Source organism: Gigantopelta aegis, chromosome 10, assembly GCF_016097555.1.
Source record: "Gigantopelta aegis isolate Gae_Host chromosome 10, Gae_host_genome, whole genome shotgun sequence".
NCBI lineage: Eukaryota > Metazoa > Mollusca > Gastropoda > Neomphalida > Peltospiridae > Gigantopelta > Gigantopelta aegis.
In genome coordinates, this window is record NC_054708.1 from 90246437 (window position 1) to 90272645 (window position 26209).

Sequence of the window (26209 nt, forward strand, 5' to 3'; positions counted from 1 at the left end):
CGTGTGGCACTCCAGCACTTTGTTCATTACTGTGTCATGTAGTCTCCTGTCTATCAATGCAGTTGCCGTGTGGCACTCCAGCACTTCGGTCATTGCTGTGTTATGTAGTCTCCTGTCTATCAATGCAGTTGCCATGTGGCACTCCAGCACTTCGGTCATTGTTGTGTTATGTAGTCTCCTGTCTATCAATGCAGTTGCCATGTGGCACTCCAGTTGCCATTTCGCACTACGGCACTTCGGTCATTGCTGTATTATGTAGTCTCCTGTCTATCAATGCAGTTGCCATGTGGCACTCCAGCACTTCGGTCATTGTTGTGTTATGTAGTCTCCTGTCTTTCAATGCAGTTGCCATTTGGCACTCCAGTTGCCATTTCGCACTACAGCACTTCGGTCATTGCTGTGTTATGTAGTCTCCTGTCTATCAATGCAGTTGCCTGGTGGCACTCCAGCACTTCGGTCATTGCTGTGTTATGTAGTCTCCTGTCTATCAATGCAGTTGCCGTGTGGCACTCCAGCACTTCGGTCATTGCTGTGTTATGTAGTCTCCTGTCTATCAATGCAGTTGCCGTGTGGCACTCCAGCACTTCGGTCATTGCTGTGTTATGTAGTCTCCTGTCTATCAATGCAGTTGCCTTGTGGCACTCCAGCACTTCGGTCATTGTTGTGTTATGTAGTCTCCTGTCTATCAATGCAGTTGCCATGTGGCACTCCAGTTGCCATTTGGCACTACGGCACTTCGGTCATTGCTGTATTATGTAGTCTCCTGTCTATCAATGCAGCTGTCATGTGCCACTCCAGTTGCCATTTGGCACTCCAGCACTTCGGTCATTGTTGTATTATGTAGTCTCCTGTCTATCAATGCAGTTGCCATTTGGCACTCCAGCACTTCGGTCGTTACTGTGTTATGTAGTCTCCTGTCTACCAATGCAGTTGCCGTGTGGCACTCCAGCACTTCGGTCATTTCTGTGTTATGTAGTCTCCTGTCTATCAATGCAGTTGCCGTGTGGCACTCCAGCACTTCGGTCATTGTTGTGTTATGTAGTCTCCTGTCTATCAATGCAGTTGCCATGTGGCACTCCAGTTTCCATTTGGCACTCCAGCACTTCGGTCATTGTTGTATTATGTAGTCTCCTGTCTATCAATGCAGTTGCCATTTGGCACTCCAGCACTTCAGTCATTGCTGTGTTATGTAGTCTCCTGTCTATCAATGCAGTTGCCGTTTGCCATTCCAGCACTTCGGTCATTGCTGTGTCATGTAGACTCCTGTCTATCAATGCAGTTGCCGTTTGGCACTCCAGCACTTCGTTCATTGCTGTGTCATGTAGTCTCCTGTCTATCAATGCAGTTGCCATGTGGCACTCCAGCACTTCGGTCAATGCTGTGTCATGTAGTCTCCTGTCTATCAATGCAGTTGCCGTGTGGCACTCCAGCACTTCGGTCATTGCTGTGTTATGTAGTCTCCTGTCTATCAATGCAGTTGCCATGTGGCACTCCAGCACTTCGGTCATTGTTGTGTTATGTAGTCTCCTGTCTATCAATGCAGTTGCCATGTGGCACTCCAGCACTTCGGTCATTGTTGTGTTATGTAGTCTCCTGTCTATCAATGCAGTTGCCATGTGGCACTCCAGTTGCCATTTGGCACTACGGCACTTCGGTCATTGCTGTATTATGTACTCTCCTGTCTATCAATGCAGTTGCCATGTGGCACTCCAGTTGCCATTTGGCACTCCAGCACTTCGGTCATTGTTGTATTATGTAGTCTCCTGTCTATCAATGCAGTTGCCATTTGGCACTCCAGCACTTCGGTCATTGCTGTGTTATGTAGTCTCCTGTCTATCAATGCAGTTGCCGTGTGGCACTCCAGTACTTCGGTCATTGCTGTGTTATGTAGTCTCCTGTCTATCAATGCAGTTGCCGTGTGGCACTCCAGCACTTCGGTCATTGCTGTGTTATGTAGTCTCCTGTCTATCAATGCAGTTGCCGTGTGGCACTCCAGCACTTCGGTCATTGTTGTTTTATGTAGTCTCCTGTCTATCAATGCAGTTGCCATGTGGCACTCCAGCACTTCGGTCATTGTTGTGTTATGTAGTCTCCTGTCTATCAATGTAGTTGCCATGTGGCACTCCAGTTGCCATTTGGCACTACGGCACTTCGGTCATTGCTGTATTATGTAGTCTCCTGTCTGTCAATGCAGTTGCCATGTGGCACTCCAGTTGCCATTTGGCACTACGGCACTTCGGTCATTGCTGTATTATGTAGTCTCCTGTCTATCAATGCAGTTGCCATGTGGCGCTCCAGTTGCCATTTGGCACTCCAGCACTTCAGTCATTGCTGTGTTATGTAGTCTCCTGTCTATCAATGCAGTTGCCGTGTGGCACTCCAGCACTTCGTTCATTGCTGTGTCATGTAGTCTCCTGTCTATCAATGCAGTTGCCGTGTGGCACTCCAGTCATTGTTGTATTATGTAGTCTCCTGTCTATCAATGCAGTTGCCATGTGGCACTCCAGTTGCCATTTGGCACTACGGCACTTCGGTCATTGCTGTGTTATGTAGTCTCCTGTCTATCAATGCAGTTGCCGTGTGGCACTCCAGCACTTCGGTCATTGCTGTGTTATGTAGTCTCCTGTCTATCAATGCAGTTGCCATTTGGCACTCCAGCACTTCGGTCATTGCTGTGTTATTTAGTCTCCTGTCTATCAATGCAGTTGCCGTCTGGCACTCCAGCACTTCGGTCATTGCTGTGTTATGTAGTCTCTGTGTTATGTAGTCTCGTGTGGAGACATTTTACAAGTCAGAGGTGTTATTAGACATAGATTATTTAGTTTTATCTTTGGCAACACTGAATATCAATGTTTTTATGGTTACAAAATACGGACATTTCTGGGCAGGAAAATGGGAGATTGATCAAATACCGGGAGTCTCCCAGGGAATCTGTGAAGGGTGAGTGACAAGTCTACCTATAATCTATATGATTTAGAATTTAATAGAATATAATTTAACAAACATAATATTCAGGTATTCCACAGATCAATTTATTTTAAAATTACCTGTAACATGTATATATAAACTATTGCATGAACAGGTTGACATATAAACTTTATGAAAAGGTTTTGGGAATTGTTTTATATTTTGGAGATTTATATATAAAATTATTCTCAAACTTGTTCAAACAAGTGATATAATTTATTTACTCCCTTCGATCTGCAAATTGAACTGGATACATTTCAAAAGTGGGTGGTCTTGTCTAAAGTTAAGCACCATGTGATTGGTCAGTGATGATATCATGTAAGGGACATAATCACTGTTTCACATTTATTTCCTAAAGAAGGCGCTTTATGTGGGTAAGTATATACCGAATGGTACCTTGGCTTCCAAGGATGCATGAGGGGATGCGTGACTTGACATGGAATGATGCTAATGGTATTTGACATTATATTATTAAACGTGTACATTACCTTTGACACAATTCCTTCCATCAGAATGCATGTGGTAATTTCTCCTACACATGCAGTAGAATCCTTGTTGAGTTGGGATACATTCATGGTCACACTTTGTCACACAATGATCATGTATGTCTCTCACTAATAAGCAAAGAAAATATTGTTAATATATTTAAAAACCCTGCTGTATGTGAATGCATTCACTAACTGCATAAGGCTTAATAACCAACCATACTATGGGAACCTGTGGGTTCATTAAGACTTATCTTAACTCTGTGGATGATTTGCATTCTCACACAATTTGGCGATGGTGAGTTAGACACCAGATGCACTAAATAATAAATAATCAGGGTATATGACAAATGTTTTGGAAAAGTCACTAGCCACAGGGCTAGTGGGTTTCTGAATTCCACTAGCCCACCAAAATAAAGCACTATATAGCCCAAATTTCTGATCAAGTACAACATGTAGGCTGAAAAATGATATGTTTCCAGGAACTCAACCCCTATTGTACTTAGAAAAAGGGATCACCTAACTTTTTGTTTTTCACCAATAGCAGATGTATTTTTCATGCTGGGATGTCAGTAAACATTCATTAATTCATTTTGTTTTTCCATGGTTCATACAGACCTGGTGAACAGAAATTCCAGTACTTTTCAAGTACTTTTCAAGTATATTTTTCAGTTTTTCAAGTAGTCTTTGGCACAATGTTACAAGCAGTTTAACACACACACATCACTAGTTAACTACAGCTGACCGTTTTTCAGCATACGACTGGTTACCTGTCTCGCTCATAAACCGATTCAACTATTAGTAATGCACTGTTTCCAGTAGACAGCAGCCCAGTCTATTTTAATCTTCACACTGTGGTGCATATAGCAAATGCAACAAGGACTTGTATGCCAGTCTATCTATATCGGCAGCAACTCATATCACTTCCGGGTTTTGATTACGACAAATACCGAGAAATACTTATTATTTTTTCCAGATTTTAATCAGTAAGAGAGACATTCTGCTAGTAAAAAAAACTCAAGTACATTTCGGCAATTTTCAAGTAGTTTTTAATGAAATTCCAGTACTTTTCCAGGACCTTTTCTGAATTTGCAAAATTCCAGTACTTTTCAAGTACTACCGTATATCTTCGCCTGTAAGTCGATCTCGGCTATAAGTCTATTTTAAGGGAAAGCTTAGTAATATTCATGAAGTTAATCACCGCCAAAACATTGTTTGAACAACCATTAATGCCAGTGACCAGATTTCAAAATAAACTCAGGCAACAGGTAGTTAGTATTGTTTACATTTTTACTATTAGTTATGACTGTTAATTTAACTAAGTGGACTGTTGTCTTGGCATGTGAGTGAGATCGTACGCCTTTTCGCATAACCAAAACCGTTCTAATGCCAAAAAAAAAAGGTTATAAAAAATAAATGTGTCAAATTAACATATTTGAGTATAAATACATGGCATACTTCAACAATAAAACTTGTAAAATAATCCCCAAAACAGTAATATTTTTTGGTGAATTTTTTTTACCCTCTTATAAGTCGACCCCCCAAGTTATAAAATAATTTTTGGGTGAAAAAAATTCGACTTATAGGCGAAGATATACGGTACATCAAAATTCAAGGACTTTTCCAGGCCCGTGCGAACCCTGTTTTTCACCACTAGCAGATGTATTCTTCATGCTGGGGTGTTGTTAAACATTCATTCATTCATTTTGATTTTAACCAATAGCAGATGTATTTTTCATGCTGGGGTGTCAGTAAATATTCATTCATTCATTTTGTTTTTCACCACTAGCAGAAGTATTTTTCATGCTGGGGAGTCAGTAATCATTCATTCATTAATTTTATTTTTCATTGTGTATTATTGTATCATTTTTTAAAACGCTTTTTCGAATTATTATTAATATGTAGGTGAAAATTTATCTCGACATGTAGAGGCAAATGAAGTTTAAAACAATTAAAAATTTTTTTAATCCCACCGACATGTACGCTACAAACTTCTTTTCAACCTAATTTTTAAAGTTTGATCCTAAACCATTGTCCCGTTTTCACTCCATCCACCCCCCCCCCCCCACCCCAAGTTTTACAAGTGAGGCATTAAAATAGAAGACAACAGATAAATAAGATAAGCACAGTAATTCTAAGCATGACTGGGGCTCTACTTCAGTCATACTAGCATGTCAATTAATTTCTTGACTGTCAATAATTCACATCACATGTGTGAGGTTTTACTACCACGTGACCATAAAATGTGAAAGTGTAAACAAAATAAAGTCTGTATCATGTGTATTGTTGTAGCTGACGATGTAGAGATTTCTTGTTACTGCATGTTGTAGAAAGCTAGTTCAAGTTGAATATTAATGTATACTTGTTGATTTGTTAATATTATGCAATGATCAATGTCAGAATAACATTTATCAAACAAACGTCAATGAAGGGGAAAACATTATCGTGAGCTAGCGGTGTTGGTGTTTGTTTGTTGTTGAGGTTTTTTGGTTGGGTTTTTTGTTTTTAATAACCCACTAGCCTATCACCGGGAGTCAGGCAACCAGATTTGTCAAAACTAAAACTAGTTTATTTTATTTTATTAAATGTAATTTACCTTATGAACATTCATTAACAGCATTAAGTGTAGATATTATCTTATTTAGAAGTAACTTTGAAACAGTAGTTTGTGTGTAATATTAGCCAGATATTTATAGTATTATTAACCCAAGTATTTTATTATTGTATTATTTTTTTAATGCTAACCCTAAATTTAATCCATTTTCTTTCTGGGGGAGGACCACTATGTTGACTGTGGTTGCATTCAATTCCATAGCTCCATACCCCCAAAAAACATTCTGGCACAAACACTGAAAGGCAAAAGCACCAAAGACTTCATTGTGTGGCTAGAATGTTTCATGTTGTCAGGAATCTGTATACCGTATACGCAAATATTTTCGCAGCTAAAATAATTCGCGATCGGGATTTCATTTTACATTTTTGCGATGAATTATTTTCGTGTTAACAAAATCAAAATTACCCATATTTCATTTGCCAAACTCTTTTCCATGACGATTTTACGCACACACTTGGGCATGTTCACCATGCTGTCAGCGAGACTTTAATGTTGTATGTACGTCTGATATGACATGTTATCGATGGAACACAAACATGTGATACAGAAAATTGAAAAACGCAAATATCATAAGCAATAACTTTTAATTATTGGTGGTACCCACAAACTTCCATTCAAGGTTCCAAAGAAAACAAACAAAATTGAGATTACATAACAACAGACTTACACCCAACTGTTTGTCACTTCAATCAATCCACGTGACCTTGCAGGTTTAAAGAATCACGTGACCTTGCAGGTTTAAAGAATCACATGACCGTGCGGACCTCTGACAGTTTGATTCTGATATGGGTTGGGCATGTAGATATTAGACTATATATTGTAAGGCAAATAATATTTTACCAAATCGGAAATAAGTTCGCATTATTAAATTCACAGATAATTATATAAATTCGTGGTTATATATATATCAACGTGTTCGCGATTTTCGCAGTATATTTTATTTGCGAACATATTTGCGTATACGGTAGTATTGCAGTCCAGGGGCCTAATTCACAAAGCTCTATTAGGCTCTGCTAGACAACAAAGCATCCTCTTTGCAAGTCTTAGCAATGCACTGCGAGATCGCAAAGTTGCGAAAGTTTAGTGAATTAGGACCTAGGTTTATCTGGGTTTAAATGTACTTTTCGCGACTGTGGGTAGTGGGATGGATTTCTCACTCGGCCAAAAGCTCACGATAATATAGTTAATGTTTAATATATTGTTGTGTTCATTAGTGTCCCGGAATGTGGCTACATGTGATGCCAAAAGACGTTCTGGTTCTGGACAGCTTCCAACTGTGGTGATGAAGACCTGTATTAAATACATTGGTTAGCTGACCTGACGGGCAACCTATATACTGTGACCAGTATTAAATACATTGGTTAGCTGACCTGACGGGCAACCTATATACTGTGACCTGTATTAAATACATTGGTTAGCCGACCTGACGGGCAACCTATATACTGTGACCAGTATTAAATACATTGGTTAGCCGACCTGACGGGCAACCTATATACTGTGACCTGTATTAAATACATTGGTTAGCCGACCTGACGGGCAACCTATATACTGTGACCAGTATTAAATACATTGGTTAGCCGACCTGACGGGCAACCTATATACTGTGACCTGTATTAAATACATTGGTTAGCTGACCTGACGGGCAACCTATATACTGTGACCAGTATTAAATACATTGGTTAGCTGACCTGACGGGCAACCTATATACTGTGACCTGTATTAAATACATAGGTTAGCCGACCTGACGGGCAACCTATATACTGTGACCAGTATTAAATACATTTGTTAACCGACCTGACGGGCAACCTATATACTGTGACCTGTATTAAATACATTGGTTAGCCGACCCAAACATCAACCTATATACTGTGACCTGTATTAAATACATAGGTTAGCCGACCTGATGGGCAACCTATATACTGTGACCTGTATTAAATACATTGGTTAGCCGACCTGACGGGCAACCTATATACTGTGACCTGTATTAAATACATTGGTTAGCCGACCTGACGGGCAACCTATATACTGTGACCTGTATTAAAAACATTGGTTAGCCGACCTGACGGGCAACCTATATACTGTGACCTGTATTAAATACATTGGTTAGCCGACCTGATGGACAACCTATATACTGTGACCTGTATTAACCTTCTGACTACTGCAGGCGAGATATCTCGCCCGACGTCACGTCAGTCGATATACTGTACACTGTATACATTGCATTCCCCAATTCATATTTCCCGCCGTTTTGCACACGACACTCACCGGAAACGGAAATATAATTAAAGAATTTTTTTTTTCTTTTCAAAATGGTGGTTTTTGTTTTGATTTTTTCAATTGAAAATACCTTGAAATTTTGAGTTCAAAAAGTGGTTTTCGGCAAGTATTTTCGCTTGACAACAATGGCGGCATGTCGCGGTAATTTTCAGGGATCGATAGCTGATTTAACAGCTAATTTGATAATAAATTTGATCGTTTTACCAACAACGAAAATTACCAAATATTGCAATATGAATCGTAGTTCGGGTTTTAAATAAAAATTCTGGTCAGAAAACCACTGTTATCGGGAATAATGGACATAAATACTGGACAGCTGGCCACAAATGCCCATAAGTAAACACAACTTTTTCGATTTTTTGCCTAATTTTAATCACCATTAGCCGATCTAAAATAATAAAAATTACAAAAAAAGACACGAAAATAATACTTACCGATTCATATATGAACTTTATTTCATGTATTTATGAAACATTTAAGTGAATATATGTGAGTAAAAATTATAAACTTGTACCCACTCAACATGGTTTTTGTTAAAAATTAATCCAGTAGTCTAAAGGTTAAATACATTGGTTAGCCGACCTGACAGGCAACCTATATACTGTGACCTGTATTAAATACATAGGTTAGCCGACCTAACGGGCAACCTATATACTGTGACCTGTATTAAATACATTGGTTAGCCAACCTGACAGGCAACCTATATACTGTGACCTGTATTAAATACATAGGTTAGCCTACCTAACAGGCAACCTATATACTGTGACCTGTATTAAATACATTGGTTAGCAAACCTGACAGGCAACCTATATACTGTGACCTGTATTAAATACATTGGTTAGCCGATCTGACGGGCAACCTATATACTGTGACCTGCACTGGAGTGGTTTTAGCTGACCTGATGGGCAACCTATATACTGTGACCTCCACTAAGTGGTTAGCTGACCTGACGGGCAACTTATATACTGTGACCTGGACTGGAGACGGTGGTTAGCTGACCTGACGGGCAACCTGTATACTGTGACCTGCACTGGAGTGGTTAGCTGACCTGACGGGCAACCTATATACTGTGACCTGCACTGGAGACGGTGGTTACCTGACCTGACGGGCAACCTATATACTGTGCCCTGTACTGGAGTGGTTAGCTGACCTGACGGGCAACCTATATACTGTGACCTGCACTGGGGTGGTTAGCTGACCTGACGGGCAACCTATATACTGTGACCTGCACTGGAGTGGTTAGCTGACCTGATGGGCAACCTATATACTGTGACCTGCACTGGAGTGGTTAGCTGACCTGACCGGCATATATGCAGGGGTTTAAAGAGTTTCAAAAAAATTACTTGCCACAGGGCAAGTGCCTATCAGATATTCACTTGCCCCATATATTTTACCACTTGCCCATACTTCTTAAGGTAACCAATTGTGTTACTCCTATTTAATTTAATACAGTGCTTAATAATGTAATACTCTTGAAAGTAATTGGTTTAATTGCACAAAAAAAGAATTTTGACAATAGGTTACAACACTTACCCAGGAAGTACTAAATGTATATGTCTGTCCAGTAGTATCCACTGTCTTCTCTACTTGTTGATTTAAACTTATGTTTTAAATAGTGTCCATTTGTTGATTTAAAGTTTGTTATTTGTTTGGTAGTGTCCACTTGTTCATCTAAATATAATGATTGTGTCAATGTATGGCTGTAGATGTGGTGAGATCCCTTTCCACTTGTTAGCCAGTCTTTTATGGCTGGCATTGGTTCAAAATGTTTAGGGATTTTGGCCCATGTGTCAATATTCAATTTATTGTAAGCATATTTTATTTAACACTCTCTGCCCTAAAATTCTTCTCTGGGATGTTTTTACCCTGTTCATAGCTGAGAAATGTCTCTCGCAAACAGCCGTAGCTGGCCTCAAAGTAAACATGAGCTGAGAAACGTCTTTCGCAAACAGCCGTAGCTGGCCTCAAAGTAAACATGAGCTCTGTTACTCTGCAAATGTTTTTACCCTGTTCATAGCTGAGAAACGTCTCTCACAAACAGCCGTAGCTGGACTTAAAGTAAACATGAGCTCTGTTATTCTGCAAATGTTTTTAAATAAAAAAGGAAGGAAGGAAATGTTTTATTTAACGACGCACTCAACACATTTTATTTACGGTTATATGGTATCAGACATATGGCTAAGGACCACAGATATTGAGAGAGGAAACCTGCTGTTGCCACTTCATGGGCTACTCTATTCGATTAGCAGCAAGGGACGTTTTATATGCACCACCCCACAGACAGGATAGTACATACTATGGCCTTTGTTACACCAGTTGTGAAGCACTAGCTGGAAATGTTTTTAAATAGTGCAGGCTTGGTAAACAACAGCAGGAGAAGGGGTGTATAGCGTGGGTTACCAGTGCCCAGGGCAAGGCAAGTATTGCTCCCCCTAACCAGTGGACCGTTAGCACTCCTCGAGTCCCTTCCACCAGTCCACAATTTTGGCCTGGGGCAACCACTCCAGTGGACCCGCCCACGCTATGCCATTGCATCGATTGCAGCCTTGTATTTTTAATTTATTGAGCATAATTTATTTGTTAAAAACTATTAACAGAGCATAAAAAAAATGAATATATTCATGTATGCTTAGAGGGCATCCCACCATCACGATTATGGCGTAGCTAGGGCTAATGAAATCTAACTTGTCACGCTTATGACGTAGGGCTAATGAAATCTAATTTTACCTTACCCGTTCATTTTACACGAACGTAGATTTACATTTGCAAAGTACTGAAAAACATTAAGGATGTTCTGCTACAAGGTGTATTATATATAAACTAAAATATCTTGCAACTTTTATAAGAATACAGTTCATAATATGTGTGCTTTGTTCAAGTGAACTTGGAAATTATGAATTTGCTTTCATAACGCCCTGTTAATTTGCAAAGAGCAGATTTTGGACCGTTAATGTCCAAATTTAATTTGAATATTACAATTTTAAACTGCATCGCACCTCATATACCATGTTTGCAAAGATTAAACATTTTGATTGCACACACAAGGCTGTATACTTTATTTGTATATGAGCTGTAAAGCATATTGGACGCTATAAAATATATTTCCAAGTTTGAAGATCATCAAACCGATTATTTGTACTAATTCAGTCGAACGTTTGGTGGCACGAAAATTACCGACCTTTGTTCGATAATAAAAGGGGAATAACTCTAAAAAAAAATAAAAAAATAATAGTTTATTGCCCCAGAAATATGTTATGATAGTGTCAGGGTTGGGGCCCTGAATTCACTACCTTACAAAGTACATAGCAAACAATATACTAATATATAAAAAAGGAGCAGTGACAAAAGTGGAAATAAAAAGAAGATTGAAAAGAGAAAACTTAAAAAGAAGTTATAGATATACTTCCAAACTGGCGTCATACTTAAAATTATACACATAACAAAAGTATTAAGTGTCTCAGTTGTGGCCTTCTAGAACTGTTAACCATGGTCCCCAACTGTTGTCGAATTCTGTATGTAAACAGTTTTTGCAATATATGTATTTTTCTATTTGTAACTTATCTTTAACAAAATTGTTGACACCAGTTTCATTTAGTGTACTCTTTTGTAATTTTGATTTGTATATGTAATATTTTACGTTAACAATTAACCAGTTTACAAATAATTATATACTTTTTGATGGTTCTGTTGTTTCAAGTTTATCTCATTAACTAAATGACTAATACACTTTGTTTACACTAGTGGATGGTCAGTGTTGTTTTTTTAATGCACAAAGTTTGTGTTTTTAGAAAACGGATGTTGTTGGTTTTTGGGGGTTTTTAAAATGATTTCTGGATAAAAACAAAAACGTCATGCTAATTATATATATATCGATAAATAGATATTTTTACATTTATATATATCCAACTGCATGTGACATGTGTTAACTGTAATAGTTCCGGTATGAAGTACCGCATTATGCTAGACTGTCTCCCATGCCACTTTGTAGTTGGATGGCTGTTACAAAGTGAAAGTCGGTACTCTATCAGTTAATCGACTAACCTGGTTAATTGCACAAAATCGAGCAGCACCGAGGGTATGCAAATAAGTGGGTTTGACTGTATTTACTATTTATAATTCCAAATAAGACTGTGTTCCTTTTCAACTGGGTATAATCACCTTTTTGTAATAACCATTTTTCTATAATACTCCAACAACTTTATAGGACAGTCATAAAATAGATCCTGCAATGTTTCTGGTTCATGTGAACAAAAGTTACACATACTAGAATTAATCAGTTTTATTTAATATAAAAAGGTATTTGTTGATATAATTCTATGTAAAATCTGGTACTGAAACCACAACAGCGTTGGGTCTTTCAAAGAGAAAAATGGTAAACTATAATATTTTGCCCAACTCTAAAGTTATTATTACTTTTCAACACATTGTTTTCCGTTTTGGTGTGCTAACGCATTGGCAAGAGTTCTGATCGTTCCAGCATTTAGGGTTAGAGTTAGTTCTCCATAGAGCTATGTAAATGCTTGGACGATCGGAACTCTTTCCAAAGGTCTTACCGCGATTTGTAACAAAACTTTCAAAAGTTTTAGGTGTTACATTAGTCACTTGTCATCGGGCATATGCAGTTAACATAATTACTTGCCCGGCATGAAATTTCCATACGATATATTGTGACCTGTACAATGGTTTGCCAACCCAACAGGCAACCAATGTATTGTGACCTGGATTGGAGACGGTGGTTTGCTAACCCAACAGGCAATCGATGTGTTGTGACCTGGACTGGAGACGGTGGTTTGCCAACCCAACAGCCAACCGGTGTATTGTTACCTGGACTGGAGATGGTGGTTTGCCAACCCAACAGGCCACTGATGTATTGTGACCTGGACTGGAGACAGGGGTTTGTCGACCCAACAGGCAACCGATGTATTGTTACCTGGACTGGAGACGGTGTTTGCCAACCCAACAGGCAACCGATGTATTGTGACCTGGACTGGAGACGGTGGTTTGCCAACCCAACAAGCAACCGATGTATTGTGACCTGGACAGGAAGATGTGGTTTGCCGACCTTATGGGCAACCGATGCATTGTGACCTGGATTGAAGAATGGTTAACTAACCATATGGGCAACTGATGTATTGCGACCTGGATTGAAGAATGGTTAGCTAACCATATGGGCAACCGATGTATTGTGACCTGGATTGAAGAATTGTTAGCGAACCATATGGGCAACCGATCTATTGAGACCTGGATTGAAGAATGGTTAGCTAACCATATAGGAAACCAATCTATTGTGACCTAGATTGGAGACAGTGTTAGCCGACCCAACAGGAAAATTAAAGAGTAGGTACAACGTGGGATTTGATGACATTTCAAGCTTGAGAGAAGACAGAGAATACTCTGGCCTATTTTGTATGTAGACTCGTCATTACTCAGTTTTAACAGTGTGTACACTGACGTGTACTTTATTTTATTATTAATTTTTTATTTCTTGTTCCATAATTGTTATTTTGAAAAATTCTGCTCACAAAGTGTGTAAATTTATTACTATTATTATTTAGTTTTTTTGTTTTTATTTTGTTTAAATAAAAATGATGATAAATGTAGTGTGACTGAACAAGACAAATGGGATATGCATTAATTTGTGTGTGTGCAGAAATAACTTATACAAACTTATAAGTGGAATATACTTTACTTATACGCCACTGATAAGTGGCCTATAAGTTACCCATATATTGGTATAAGTGAAGTATCAGTGTGTATAAGTATAAGTGAAAAGAATGGTTAACTGATACATCACTGATACTCCACATATATTTCACCTATAACTGGTTTATCAGTGGTATAAGTAAACTGGAATTAAGACATTTTTTGTTTGTTTCTATAAGTGAAATATAAGGGAACTATTAGTTTGGAGATAGTCCTTTTGCAAAGGAAATGATGTGTTCCAAATGAAAGAGGAAAAAACATTTTCATGGTTATTTTTTAAAAATTCATAACTTCTCACAGGATTTATCGAATTCATTGGGAACAGTGGCTAAACAACCAGACATACATGTAACAGAATTTGATAGTATTTTCAATAATAATTAAAAAAATTATTAATATTAATATTAATACACATGATTCTATATGATTATAATTATCCCATGCTACCTCCTCACTTAAATAGACCCTCCAGACTCACCACCTGTCACAATAAATATCTGTAAAATTGTAGCTACAGGGCAGGGGGGTGGGGGTGGGGGTGGGGGTGAGCTCCATTTCAATGTTTATTACAGTATGGATTTATTTTATCTATTAATGGTAATTTGTATTTACATATAAAAAAAATCAAGAAAAAACTCCCCTAAAAACCCCACAAAGACAACAACAATGACATCAGGAATTCAGATAGAACAAGGGATTACTATGAGAGGTGCAAAATCCTGAAATTAATAGCCTTGCCATCTTAGGCAGTATGGTGCAACTTCAAAAGGACTTTATTCAGAGACCACTGTGTGGGTCTCCAGCCAGTAGGAGGAAACCAAAGAAGAAAACTAAAATGGCAGCACCTGGACATTTTCTTTGTGAACATGTGTTTAGTTAAGACTATACCTCATGTCCGTGGAACAAGTCTATCATACAGGAAAACTAATTTGGTAAGTATCTGACTATATGTAGCACCTACTTTTTTATTTTAATAGTTCATGTTTTTCATTAAAAAACCATGCATTAGTCACTGTTGGATTTTCAAATAGACAAAATGGCGGCATTTCTTTGTCTGATAAATTCTCTTTATTTATGTTAATGCATGTGCATAGACATTTCATTTAGTGAATACAACTATACTAAAAGTTCAAACTAGTGCTGATTATAGTTATTTTGTCACATAACGGTTTGGTGTTGTTATTTACATTTAAATATTATAAGTAATTAGTAGTAATTAATTAAAATATACTTGTGGTTTCCCTCTGTTAGTATTACTAACAAACATGATTTTTCTTTCTTTTTTACGTCAAGGCAAATTTTAAATTTTTAAATCCATATGATCAATTAATAGTTTGGAAGTATTAATAAGTTATAATTTTTAATTATATAATTTTGATCATTGTGACATGTCCCTCCATTTCTGGTAATGGAGGAACATTTGTGCCATTGTACATTAAAACAGTTTATGTGATAAAACCAACTTGAAAAGCATCATATTATGACATATATATATATATATATGTATTTTGATTAAATGAACTAAAATAATTTATGTAATGTTCATCAACTTCTGCAATTCACAAACACTGGAAGTCTTTACATATCACCTTACAAAGGGATTACATAGGGGCAATAAAATGTCTATAGGAGAATGGCAGTTGTCACCTATCACTTTGTACCTGTCTATGTGTATCTCTACTTCAGGCAGACTGGGAGTAATTAATTTACTTCACACAGTGCTAATTAAAAGCCCAAGGGAAATGTGGGCAGTTGTAATGACTGACATTTTAAACAGTAACATGAAAAATATTTGTTAGCTTTTATGTTTGCTTATACACATATTAATTTGTATAAGCCCAATCATTGCATGTTAATATCATTTATATTAAACTGTTCTAAAGTCAGAATACCTATTGTTTGTTCAGAAAAATAAAGATGCTACAGAGAACACCAAAAGAAAAACCTAGGGTCATCTATTTTTTACAAAATGCACAATTAAAATGGATGTTTTCATTTATTCACCAGTTATCTCCAGATACATACATGTTGTAATGTTTCATGTACTGAACAAATCAGTCTGGCTGATGTTTTATTAAAGTTGATCATCCAGCTTTAATATCTTCAACATGTACATACAAATACATGAAACTTATGGAAACATAATCAGTTGAATCAGAGAAATTTATAAACAGTTATTTGCATGATTCTTTCTAGTAGTTTCCAGAACGTAAGAGATTAAAAATATATGTATATACATGTATGTATTTTATTTTCTGGTTTCTTCTTAATTAAAATTAAAGTTCAACCTTGAATATTTCAAAGTCTGTTTTAATACAAAAATTAACGTTTATCCTAGAGATTTGATTGAATATTTTTTTTAAACTATTATTTTTAGAAGTAAAATTGAAAATTTAACTAAAATGTTTTTTTTCATGAAGTTTTGATTCCCCACATCGGAAACTTGGTAGGCTATGATTCTCTAACTTAGTCTTTAAAAACTAATAGAAAGAACTAAATGTTTACATTAAACAATTGCTAATTACATAGCAAATCTATCCAGACTATATATAAAAAATAAAATAAAAAAAAAATGTTTTTTTGCAGAATCCCATCTGAATGTTGGATGACATATATAAAGATGGCACTGAAGAAAAGGGATGTGAGAGAGTCCAATCTAACATTTAAAAATAAATATACATTTATATTATTTATAAAATATTTCTTTGCATATACTGTTCAGATATATTAGTGGGTCACTTCGGGAAGAATGAAACACCACTTTGTTAAGACTATTGTGCTTCAATTTTTATATGTCTTGCTGACAGTTTCAGATAGGTGTGGAAGTGCTGTCATACTGTACCGGTGACATAAGAACAATAACTTTTTAAAACAATTATTTGAATTAAATGGGTCTAGGGAATTCCCATGGTATTCATGGATTTTGAACCTGTTGTTTCACTCTTCTTTTTTCTTTTCTTTTTCTTTTTCTTGACAAAACATTTGTTACCAGTTGGTAGCTTGACGAAAATTGGTGTCCATTTCCGTGGGTGGAGATAGGGTCAGTTGCATTAATACAGAAATTACCTGAGAATATTGAAATTTGGCCTCCATGGACAGATTGCTGCCTAATTTCATTTGTTTAATGAAAGAAAGAAATGTTTTATTTAACGACGCACTCAACACATTTTATTTACGGTTATATGGCGTCAGACATATGGTTAAGGACCACACAGATTTTGAGAGGAAACCCGCTGTCGCCACTACATGGGCTACTCTTCCGATTAGCAGCAAGGGATCTTTTATTTGCGCTTCCCACAGGCAGGATAGCACAAACCATGGCCTTGTTGAACCAGTTATGGATCACTGGTCGTGCAAGTGGTTTACACCTACCCATTGAGCCTTGCTGAGCACTCACTCAGGGTTTGGAGTCGGTATCTGCATTAAAAATCCCATGCCTCGACTGGGATCCGAACCCAGTACCTACCAGCCTGTAGACCGATGGCCTGCCACGACGCCACCGAGGCCAGTTCATTTGTTTAATGATGTCACCAGAGCACTGATTAGTTCATCACTGGCTACTGGATGTAAAAAAAATTAAATTGATAATTAATTCTGACTCACAGTCTTCAGAGGAAGCTCTCTACATGTTTCAAAAGCAGCAAGTCATCTTTTATATGATCTTACCTCACACAGGACAGAACATACCACAGCCGTATTCACTTATATTTCACTTATACTTCACTTATATAGCGATTTTGTAAAATATCAGTGAATTACTTATACTTCACCTATACTTTACTTATACAGCAGTTTCTGTTAAATATCAGTGAATCACTTATACTTCACTTATATTTCACTTATACTTCACTTATAGTGGGTTTTTTGTAAAATATCAGTGAATCACTTATACTCCACTTATACAGCAATGCTTGTAAATATCAGTGAATCACTTATACTTCACTTATATTTCACTTATACAGCATTTTTTGTAAAATATCAGTGAATCACTTATACTTCACTATACAGCAATGTTTGTAAATATCAGTGAATCACTTATACTTCACTATACAGCAATGTTTGTAAATATTAGTGAATCACTTATACTTCATTTATATTTCACTTATACTTCACTTATAAGTCACTTATATATATCTAACACTTCTTTTAAATATATGCGAATGGCTTACACTTCACTTATATATATGGTTAACACTTCACTTATATGTCACATATACTTTGTATAAGTGATACCTCATTTGCATGCAAAATCCTAATCGTTTACTTATAAGTCACTTATACTTGAAAAGTATTAACGACTTATACTTCACTTATAAGTGAAAAATATAAGTCATTTCGGTAAGGGCATGTGTGTGTGTGCACGCGTGCATGTGTGAGCGTGTGTGTGACAACACTAGAGCACATTGATTTAACAATAACTGGCTAATGGATGTCAAACATTTCGTCGTTTTAACATTTTGTCTTACAGGGGAAACCCACTATATTTGTCCATTAGTAGCAAGGGATCTTTTTCTTTGTATATGCATCATCTCACAGACAGGATTGCACCTAATTAATCATCGGCTATCGGCTATAATTCTGACATGTAGTCATCAGAGGAAACCCGCTATATTTTTCCTAATGCAGCAAGGGATCTTTAATATGCATTTTCCCACAGACAAAAAAGCACATAACATTGATCTTTGACCAGTTATGGTGCAGTGGATGGAATGAGAAAAAAACCATCAGTTGAGTGGATCCACCAAAGTGGATCAATCCTGTGACACAAGCGCCTCAAGCATATATTGACAGTGAAATATGTCTCATTAACAACATCACTATACTTTAACATAAAAGCAGGAGATTGTTTTTTAAAGTTTTTTTGCCAAAATGTAGTCGGCGAATATATATTGAAATTGGTAAAACAACATACTTTATGATTTCACAAATGTTTTGGCAAACAAAAACAGGAACCCAGGCTCGGATACTACTAACCTGTCAATTTTCCAACAATGTCCCACTTATAACCTTCACAATCAGCAGAATCATCAAGTTGCACTCCAATCCTTCTGGCTTTAAAGGATGGCTTAACAAACTGAAGTTTTTCACTGTGTGCCGGAACAGAGAACTTGTACTTCAATGAAAGGAAGAAATGTTTTATTTAACAATGCACTCAACACATTTTAGGGTGGGATAATAATAGCCCAGTAATAAAGCACTCGCTCGATGCGCAGTCAGTCTTGGATCGATCCCGTCGGTGGACCCATTGGGCTATTTCTCACTCCAGCCAGTGCACTACGACTGCTATACCAAAGGCCATGTTATGTGCTATCCTGTCTGTGGGATGATGTAAATAATAGATCCATTGCTACTAATGGAAAAAGGTTTCCTCTCTAAGACTATATGTTAAAAATTATCAAATGTTTGACATCCAATAGCCAATGATTAATAAATCAATATGCTCTAGTGGTGTCGTTAAACAAAACAAACTTTAACTTTCAACACATTTTTTCTACGGTTATATGACGTCAGACATATGGTTAAAAATCATAGATAATAAGAGGAAATCAACTGCCACCAATTTATGGGCAACGCTTTTCGATTAGCAGCAAGTGACCTTCTATATGCACCATTCCACAGACAGGATAGTACACAGCTTTTTTACACCAGTTGCGAAGCAATGGCTGGAATGAGGAATAGTCTAATGGGCCTATTGATGGGAATTAACTGATCCAAAACTGACTAAAACTAAAATGTGTGTTTTCTTGTGTGTGTGGTAAATATGGAACTTGACACATGTTGATGACAGTATCTACAATGCGATTAAGGAAAGGCTATGTGATGTGTTTAAGCAGCAATATTATATAGACCGGCTTCAGAATGAGCTAAGTGCCACCCAGAGAGGACATTATGTAGACCTGCTTTGTTGTATTCCTCATCATATATGTTATCAAAAATGTTTTGGTAAACAGGCTTCTGGTTGTGGCCCGGATGTGGCAAATATGGGGGTCAAAATAGGGCCCCCTTCCTAAAAACAGGGTCAATTACTAATAGCACTATTGGGAGAACAGATAACTGGGAGAACCTTTCAAATGATGATAAAGCATGAAACTTCGCATGGATTATCTCACTGGGGAGTTTGTCAAATCCAATCAATGAACCACTTGAATTTTATATATGGCAGCCATTTTTCAAGATGGCCACCATACTGTCCTACAAATTTTCATTATTGAAAGGTATTTTAATATTTTTTTTGACATTAGTCATTTTATATTATTTTATATGTTGAACCTAACGTCTGAAATGTTAAAAAGGCCTTTGATGGTGGGAATGGAAAATACTGGGGGTCAATGTACGTCAACCTCCCCAAAACATGGTCACATATTATTAAGCCTACTGGCAGAGTAGACAAAAGAAACGACCTTACAAATGGTGATACATGCAAGAAACTTTGCACAGATGATTTTTTTGGGGAGTTCAAATTTAATCAATAAGCAACTTGAAATTTCAATATGGTGCTAATTTTTCAAGATGGCCACTATTTTGTCCAACCATTGTCTATTATTGACATGTATAATAATAACTTTGTCCAATTGTAGCCATCTCGGTGACTTTGTATTTACTAGTATTTTAAAACATGTTGACAGTATAATTGTAATATTTACAATACTATCAGAATTAAGGTTTTATTCAACATGGCTGCCAATTTTCCATCAAACATAGTCACCAGCTACAATAGAAGAACAAAAGCTTGTACCATGATGATGATAACTAGTTTAACGTGCCCATATACCACTAGGGTTTCGAACATGCCCATCCCGAGTCCGACCTCCGATAAGATTGGTGGCCTGACTCGGGATGGGGGGGGGGGGGGGTGAAAACGCGCAGAATTTTGAAAATAGCAATTAGTAAAAAAGTTAATAGAATAAATACAAAAAATAAAAAGGTTACAAGCCAAAAATAAAAAGAATTGACTGCTCGGCCGAATATTTATATAATTTGGAGCATTTTAGAAAGACAATCCAAAATTAAATAAGAGAAAGAAGAGAGGATCGGACTATTTAATTCTGACTTCGGAACAACGTCTCTACTTATGACAGCAGTAGTACAAAGGACCATCACAACCTTTGAAGTGGGCTATTGAACTATTGTTTTTACACTTGGTCAAATACTACTTCCTGGTAGAATGCATAGCATTAACAACTAGAGTAAAGTTTGGAACAGGTTAACGTGCATATCTTTCAATAGCACTTTCATGTAATTAACTTGTATCCCTTTCACCTTAGCGGTGCCATGTTCATTCATAGTCACCTCATTAGGAATTCTTAGAGAAAACCCAAGGCATACACAAAGGTTAATTAGTACAGGTCATCCACTGATGTAGTTGTTAACAAATTACACACTTCTTGGCTAATGTCTATTTCCTCAAAGTAAAAATCTACTTTTGTAGACACAAAATTAATTCAATTATCTAAGTGATCAGATTATAATAAAAATAGCCACATGGTCAAACAGATTATAAGTGATCAGATTATAAAGTATGATTTTTATTAAATAGATTTGAATAAAGTACCACTGAGGGTTAATTCATTTACCTTTAATATACATATACATACATACATACATGGCCATATATACATACACACATATATACATACATCCATGTCTGTGAGTGTTGAGTGTTGAGTGTTGAGTGTTGAGTGTTGAGTGTTGAGTGTTGAGTGTTGAGTGTTGAGTGTGAGTGTGAGTGTGAGTGTGAGTGTGAGTGTGTGTAGCCGGCCTCGGTGGCGCAGTGGTTAAGCCATCGGACTACAGGCTGGTAGGTACAGGGTTCGCAGCCCCGTACCCAGCTCCAACCCAGAGCAAGTTCTTGAGGACTCAGTGCATAGGTGTAAGGCCACTACACCCTCTTATCTCTCCCTAACCACTAACCGACTAACAACTAACCCACTGTCCTGGACAGACAGCCCAGATAGCTGAGGTGTGTGCCCAGGACAGCGTGCTTGAACCTTAATTGGATATAAGCACGTAAATAAATTGAAATAAATGTGTGTGCATGTGTGAAAATACATATGTATAAGTAAACACTGTTTTTGTTTTTGTTTAACGACACCACTAGAGCACATTGATTTATTGGATGTCAAACATTTGGTAATTCCGACATATAGTCCTAAGAGAGGAAACCCACTATATTTTTTCATTAGTAGCAGGCAATCTTTTATATGCACCATACCACGGCTTTTGATATACATGTACCAGTTGTGGTGCATTGGCTATAATAAGAAATAGCCCAATCGATTCTAGACCGACCATGCTTTACCACTGGGCTACGTCCGGCCCCTCTAATTTATGTAGACACTGAAAATTAAATATGAATATGAATTATTCATCAACTATCTAACTGATCAGGGTAGATTTCCATTTTATTACATAGGTGCATTTACATTTCCATTAAAATTATATTATTATTTTTTAAGTAGATGTGAATAATCTTACTATATGTTTACTACCGATGTCAGTGGTAGTTTTAAAAAACCCAGACACATAACATTTTAAAAGGGTGGATTTTACGGTACCTAACTACCCAGGGTACATGGATGTCATCCACCGAGGGTACTTTTCCTTTTGGTATATTATATTACATATATGTTGGCTAATGTATATTTCAGCTAAGTAAACACCTTCTAATGTAGACATGACAATTCAATATGTATATGATGTAGTGATTTCCCTAGAAATTAGGCAAGGCATGGTAGACCTAACACTTTATGGCATTTTCACCATTTTCGGAGCACTTTTATTTCATTAAAAATACACAAAAATTAATTGAAATAAACATTAATGTAATTTATGTGCTTGCTTTAATAAATGAATGGCAAAAGATATAAAAGGCATATTTTATTAATGAATAATACCTTTTTGGGTGTTTTATAAACGCAGTTTTAGAATTAATTAGTGAAAAAGGCTTGCTTAATCTCAGGGCAGCATGGCGCTGATTAAGGCAAGATGGTGCTAGACTATTCAGGCATGGTGCCACACCATGCTAAAACAAGCTAGGGAAAACACTATATGATGGATTAATCCATTATTTATATGATCAGAGTACATTTCCAAATTAAAAGAAATTATTATTATTATTATTATTATTATTTAAAAATATATGTGAATAACCTTATGGTATGTTTACTGTCAGTGCTAGGGATAGTTCTAGGAATATGAGACACTTAAGTTACAATAAGGTGGATTTTACAGTACCCAACTACCGAGGGTACATTATCATCCACTGAGGGTACTTTTCCCAAAAGATGTTATATTAATTTACATATTTGTTAACTAATGTATATTTCAGCTGAGTAAACACCTTCTTATGTAGACACTATATATGATAGATTAATCCATTATCTAAATGATCAGTGTAGATGACTAAATTGTATGTAATGTTTCTATTTTGTAATCAAATATATGTGATTAACCTTACTGAATGTTTACTCTCCATGCTAGTAGTGGAGCGACTTAGTTGATCAATTGTGCACTTTTCCGTGAAACCATGAACATTGGCACATGGTTAGAGTATCCCAATACAAGGATATTTAGTCCAGGGCCCACTGGAAATTGCACCCCCATATGGCTGCCATCTTGAAATCCAAGATGGCCACCATTGTGGTCCTGTTTTGTTTAATATCTCCTTAACTAGTATACATATCGATAGAGCTGAAATGCCTATACCTACATCTTAGGGGACTAGGAATCCAATGGTGACAGAAGTGTTTGCAAATTGTTGCTGCCATCTTGAAATCCAAGATGGTCGTCGTTCACATGCTATTTTGCTCAATATCTCATTTAGTAGTAAAGATATCAATACAGATTTAACACCTAGACTGACATTTCAGGGGTCTAAGAATCCAATGGTGACATCGAATATATGGCTGTCATCTTGAAATCCAAAATGGCCACCATCCACAAGCCATTTTTCTCAATATCTTATAAAATATTATATATATCAATACAGTTTTAACACCTATAATAACATTAATCATCGGCTATTGTCACTACAGGTACTTGTGCGATCATACATCAAAATGACCAATCTTGCAATAATAGTGGTCATCTATTCTGTTATAAAGAAAGGCTGCAGGTTCTGAAATCAAAAGTCTTAAATGAGTGGCAAGTAGTGTGGACCAATACCACTAACAAGTCAGCAGGTGTGCAGGCAGAATTAATGGAATTTTCTGTAAGGAGACTGGAATTTTAGGTGATAGTAAAGATCTTGTCACAAACGTAGTGTTGGACAGCTCAGTATTTTATATAGCGCAACTGACAGAAACAAGCGGACACTTATAAACAATGAGGAATGGGGAAAGCTAACAAAATATGAGTGGCACACAGAGGCATCAATGGCTTCACTATGAGAGCTGACTGATTTCTTCAAATGCACTTGCAAATTTATGGCTCATTGATAGAAGGGGTGGGACATAGCACAGTGGTAAAGTGTTCACTTGATGGGCGGTTAGGATCGATCCCCGTCGGTGGACCCATTAGGCTATTTCTCATTCCAGCCAGTGCTCCACAACTGGTGTAACAAAGGCTGTGGTATGTATTATCCTGTCTGTGGGATGGCGCATATAAAAGATCCCTTGCTGCTAACCGAAAAGAGTAGCCCATGAAGTTGCGACACCGGGTTTCCTCTCTCAATATCTGTGTGGTTCTTAACCATATGTCTGACACCATATAATGATCAATAAAATGTGCTGAGTATGTCGTTAAATAAAACATTTCCTTCCTTCCATTAACAGGAGATGGTATAAATATAAAAAAAAACCAACAGAATTACAGGTAGTGAAATGTTTAAGTAACACGTTGACAGCAAATTAGAATTTACATTGTCAAACCATTAACAAACATAACTGAACACATTTTATTCTGACTGAGCACATTGAGTTTGCATCTTTTAATGTCAGGATACCAACTTTTAAGTACGTAAATACTGTCTGAGTTACATTACATTGTATCTAATCACATTAAATATTTATTATAAGCAATTCCTTATTTTTATAAACCATAGTCAAACATTTAAAACAACAGAACATGTTGATTATATTTGGATTTATGTCCAAAGATATGTATTTCAAAATTTCCTTGTGGCCATTTTGACAAATATGGCACCACTCCACCCGTTGCCCACTAATTTTATATAGCACCTATCATGGCATTTATATATATATATATATATATATATATATATATATATATGTATGAATGTCTCTCTCTCTCTCTCTCTGTGTGTGTGTGTGTGTGTGTGTGTGTGTGTGTGTGTGTGTGTGTGTGTGTGTGTGTGTGTGTGTGTGTGTGTGTGTGTGTGTGTGTGTGTGTGTGTGTGTGTGTGTGTGTGTGTGTGTGTGTTCTCTACACTGTCAGCCTACAGTTTATGAGAATAAAGGTTATTGTCATTGTCTTTATGATAGTATCAAAGAATTACCACTTGGGTATGCAAAATTTGACACATAGTTGTTATCTATGGATTCTGACACTGTTGGGAGTTCACATCGATAATCCACTGGGTGCCATCCTTGAGAAATTTGAAAAATCCAAAATGGTGGCCAAATCAGAGAACAAAGAACAACAATTCTTATATTACCCCATGGTTTTAGGAGCCAGGAAAGACGCTGGTGCCATCATAATTCATATTTCATAAATAGGTCACCTGAATACAAGATGGTTGCCAATATGGTGGTTCAAATGGACAAAATGGCAATAAATTGCTTATTGTTTGATACAGAAAAGTAATTCTTGCATTTAACCCATGGTTTTAGGGATCAATGAACACAATGAAAGTAGTTCAGTTCTTCTATACCTGTTAATTTTAATTTATTCAAGATGGCCACCAAAAGACTTGTTGGTATAAAGAGGATGACCTACATGTAATAATGAAACACTATATTAAAGTGACCCTTTATTGGTTCGTTTTTTTTTTTTTTTTCTCGGGTACTGTGTGTTGTTTAGTGAGCATGATGCCGTTTTGCCAGTTTGCACTGGAATTCAGTTTTAGCTAGTCTATTTTTTTTTTTTTTTTTTACAATAATGGTATTTAACACTGGGGATAAAAAGCAAGTACTAGGCCACCTAAAATAACATTACATTGCAAATTAACAAAATTGCATCATGCTTACTACACCACGCACAACAC

General features: G+C 36.8%; 1 protein-coding gene across 1 annotated transcript in view; it reads right to left on the bottom strand.

Moving 5' to 3' along the window:
* The window catches only part of LOC121383904, a 180777-nt gene that overhangs the window by 65543 nt on the left and 89025 nt on the right, over window positions 1-26209 (bottom strand). The window contains exons 10-11 of the mRNA XM_041514002.1: window positions 19021-19159; window positions 3456-3581 (exon numbers count right to left, since the gene is read on the bottom strand). Of these exons, the coding sequence (XP_041369936.1) occupies window positions 3456-3581; window positions 19021-19159 (265 nt within the window). The remainder of the gene's footprint in view (window positions 1-3455; window positions 3582-19020; window positions 19160-26209) is intronic.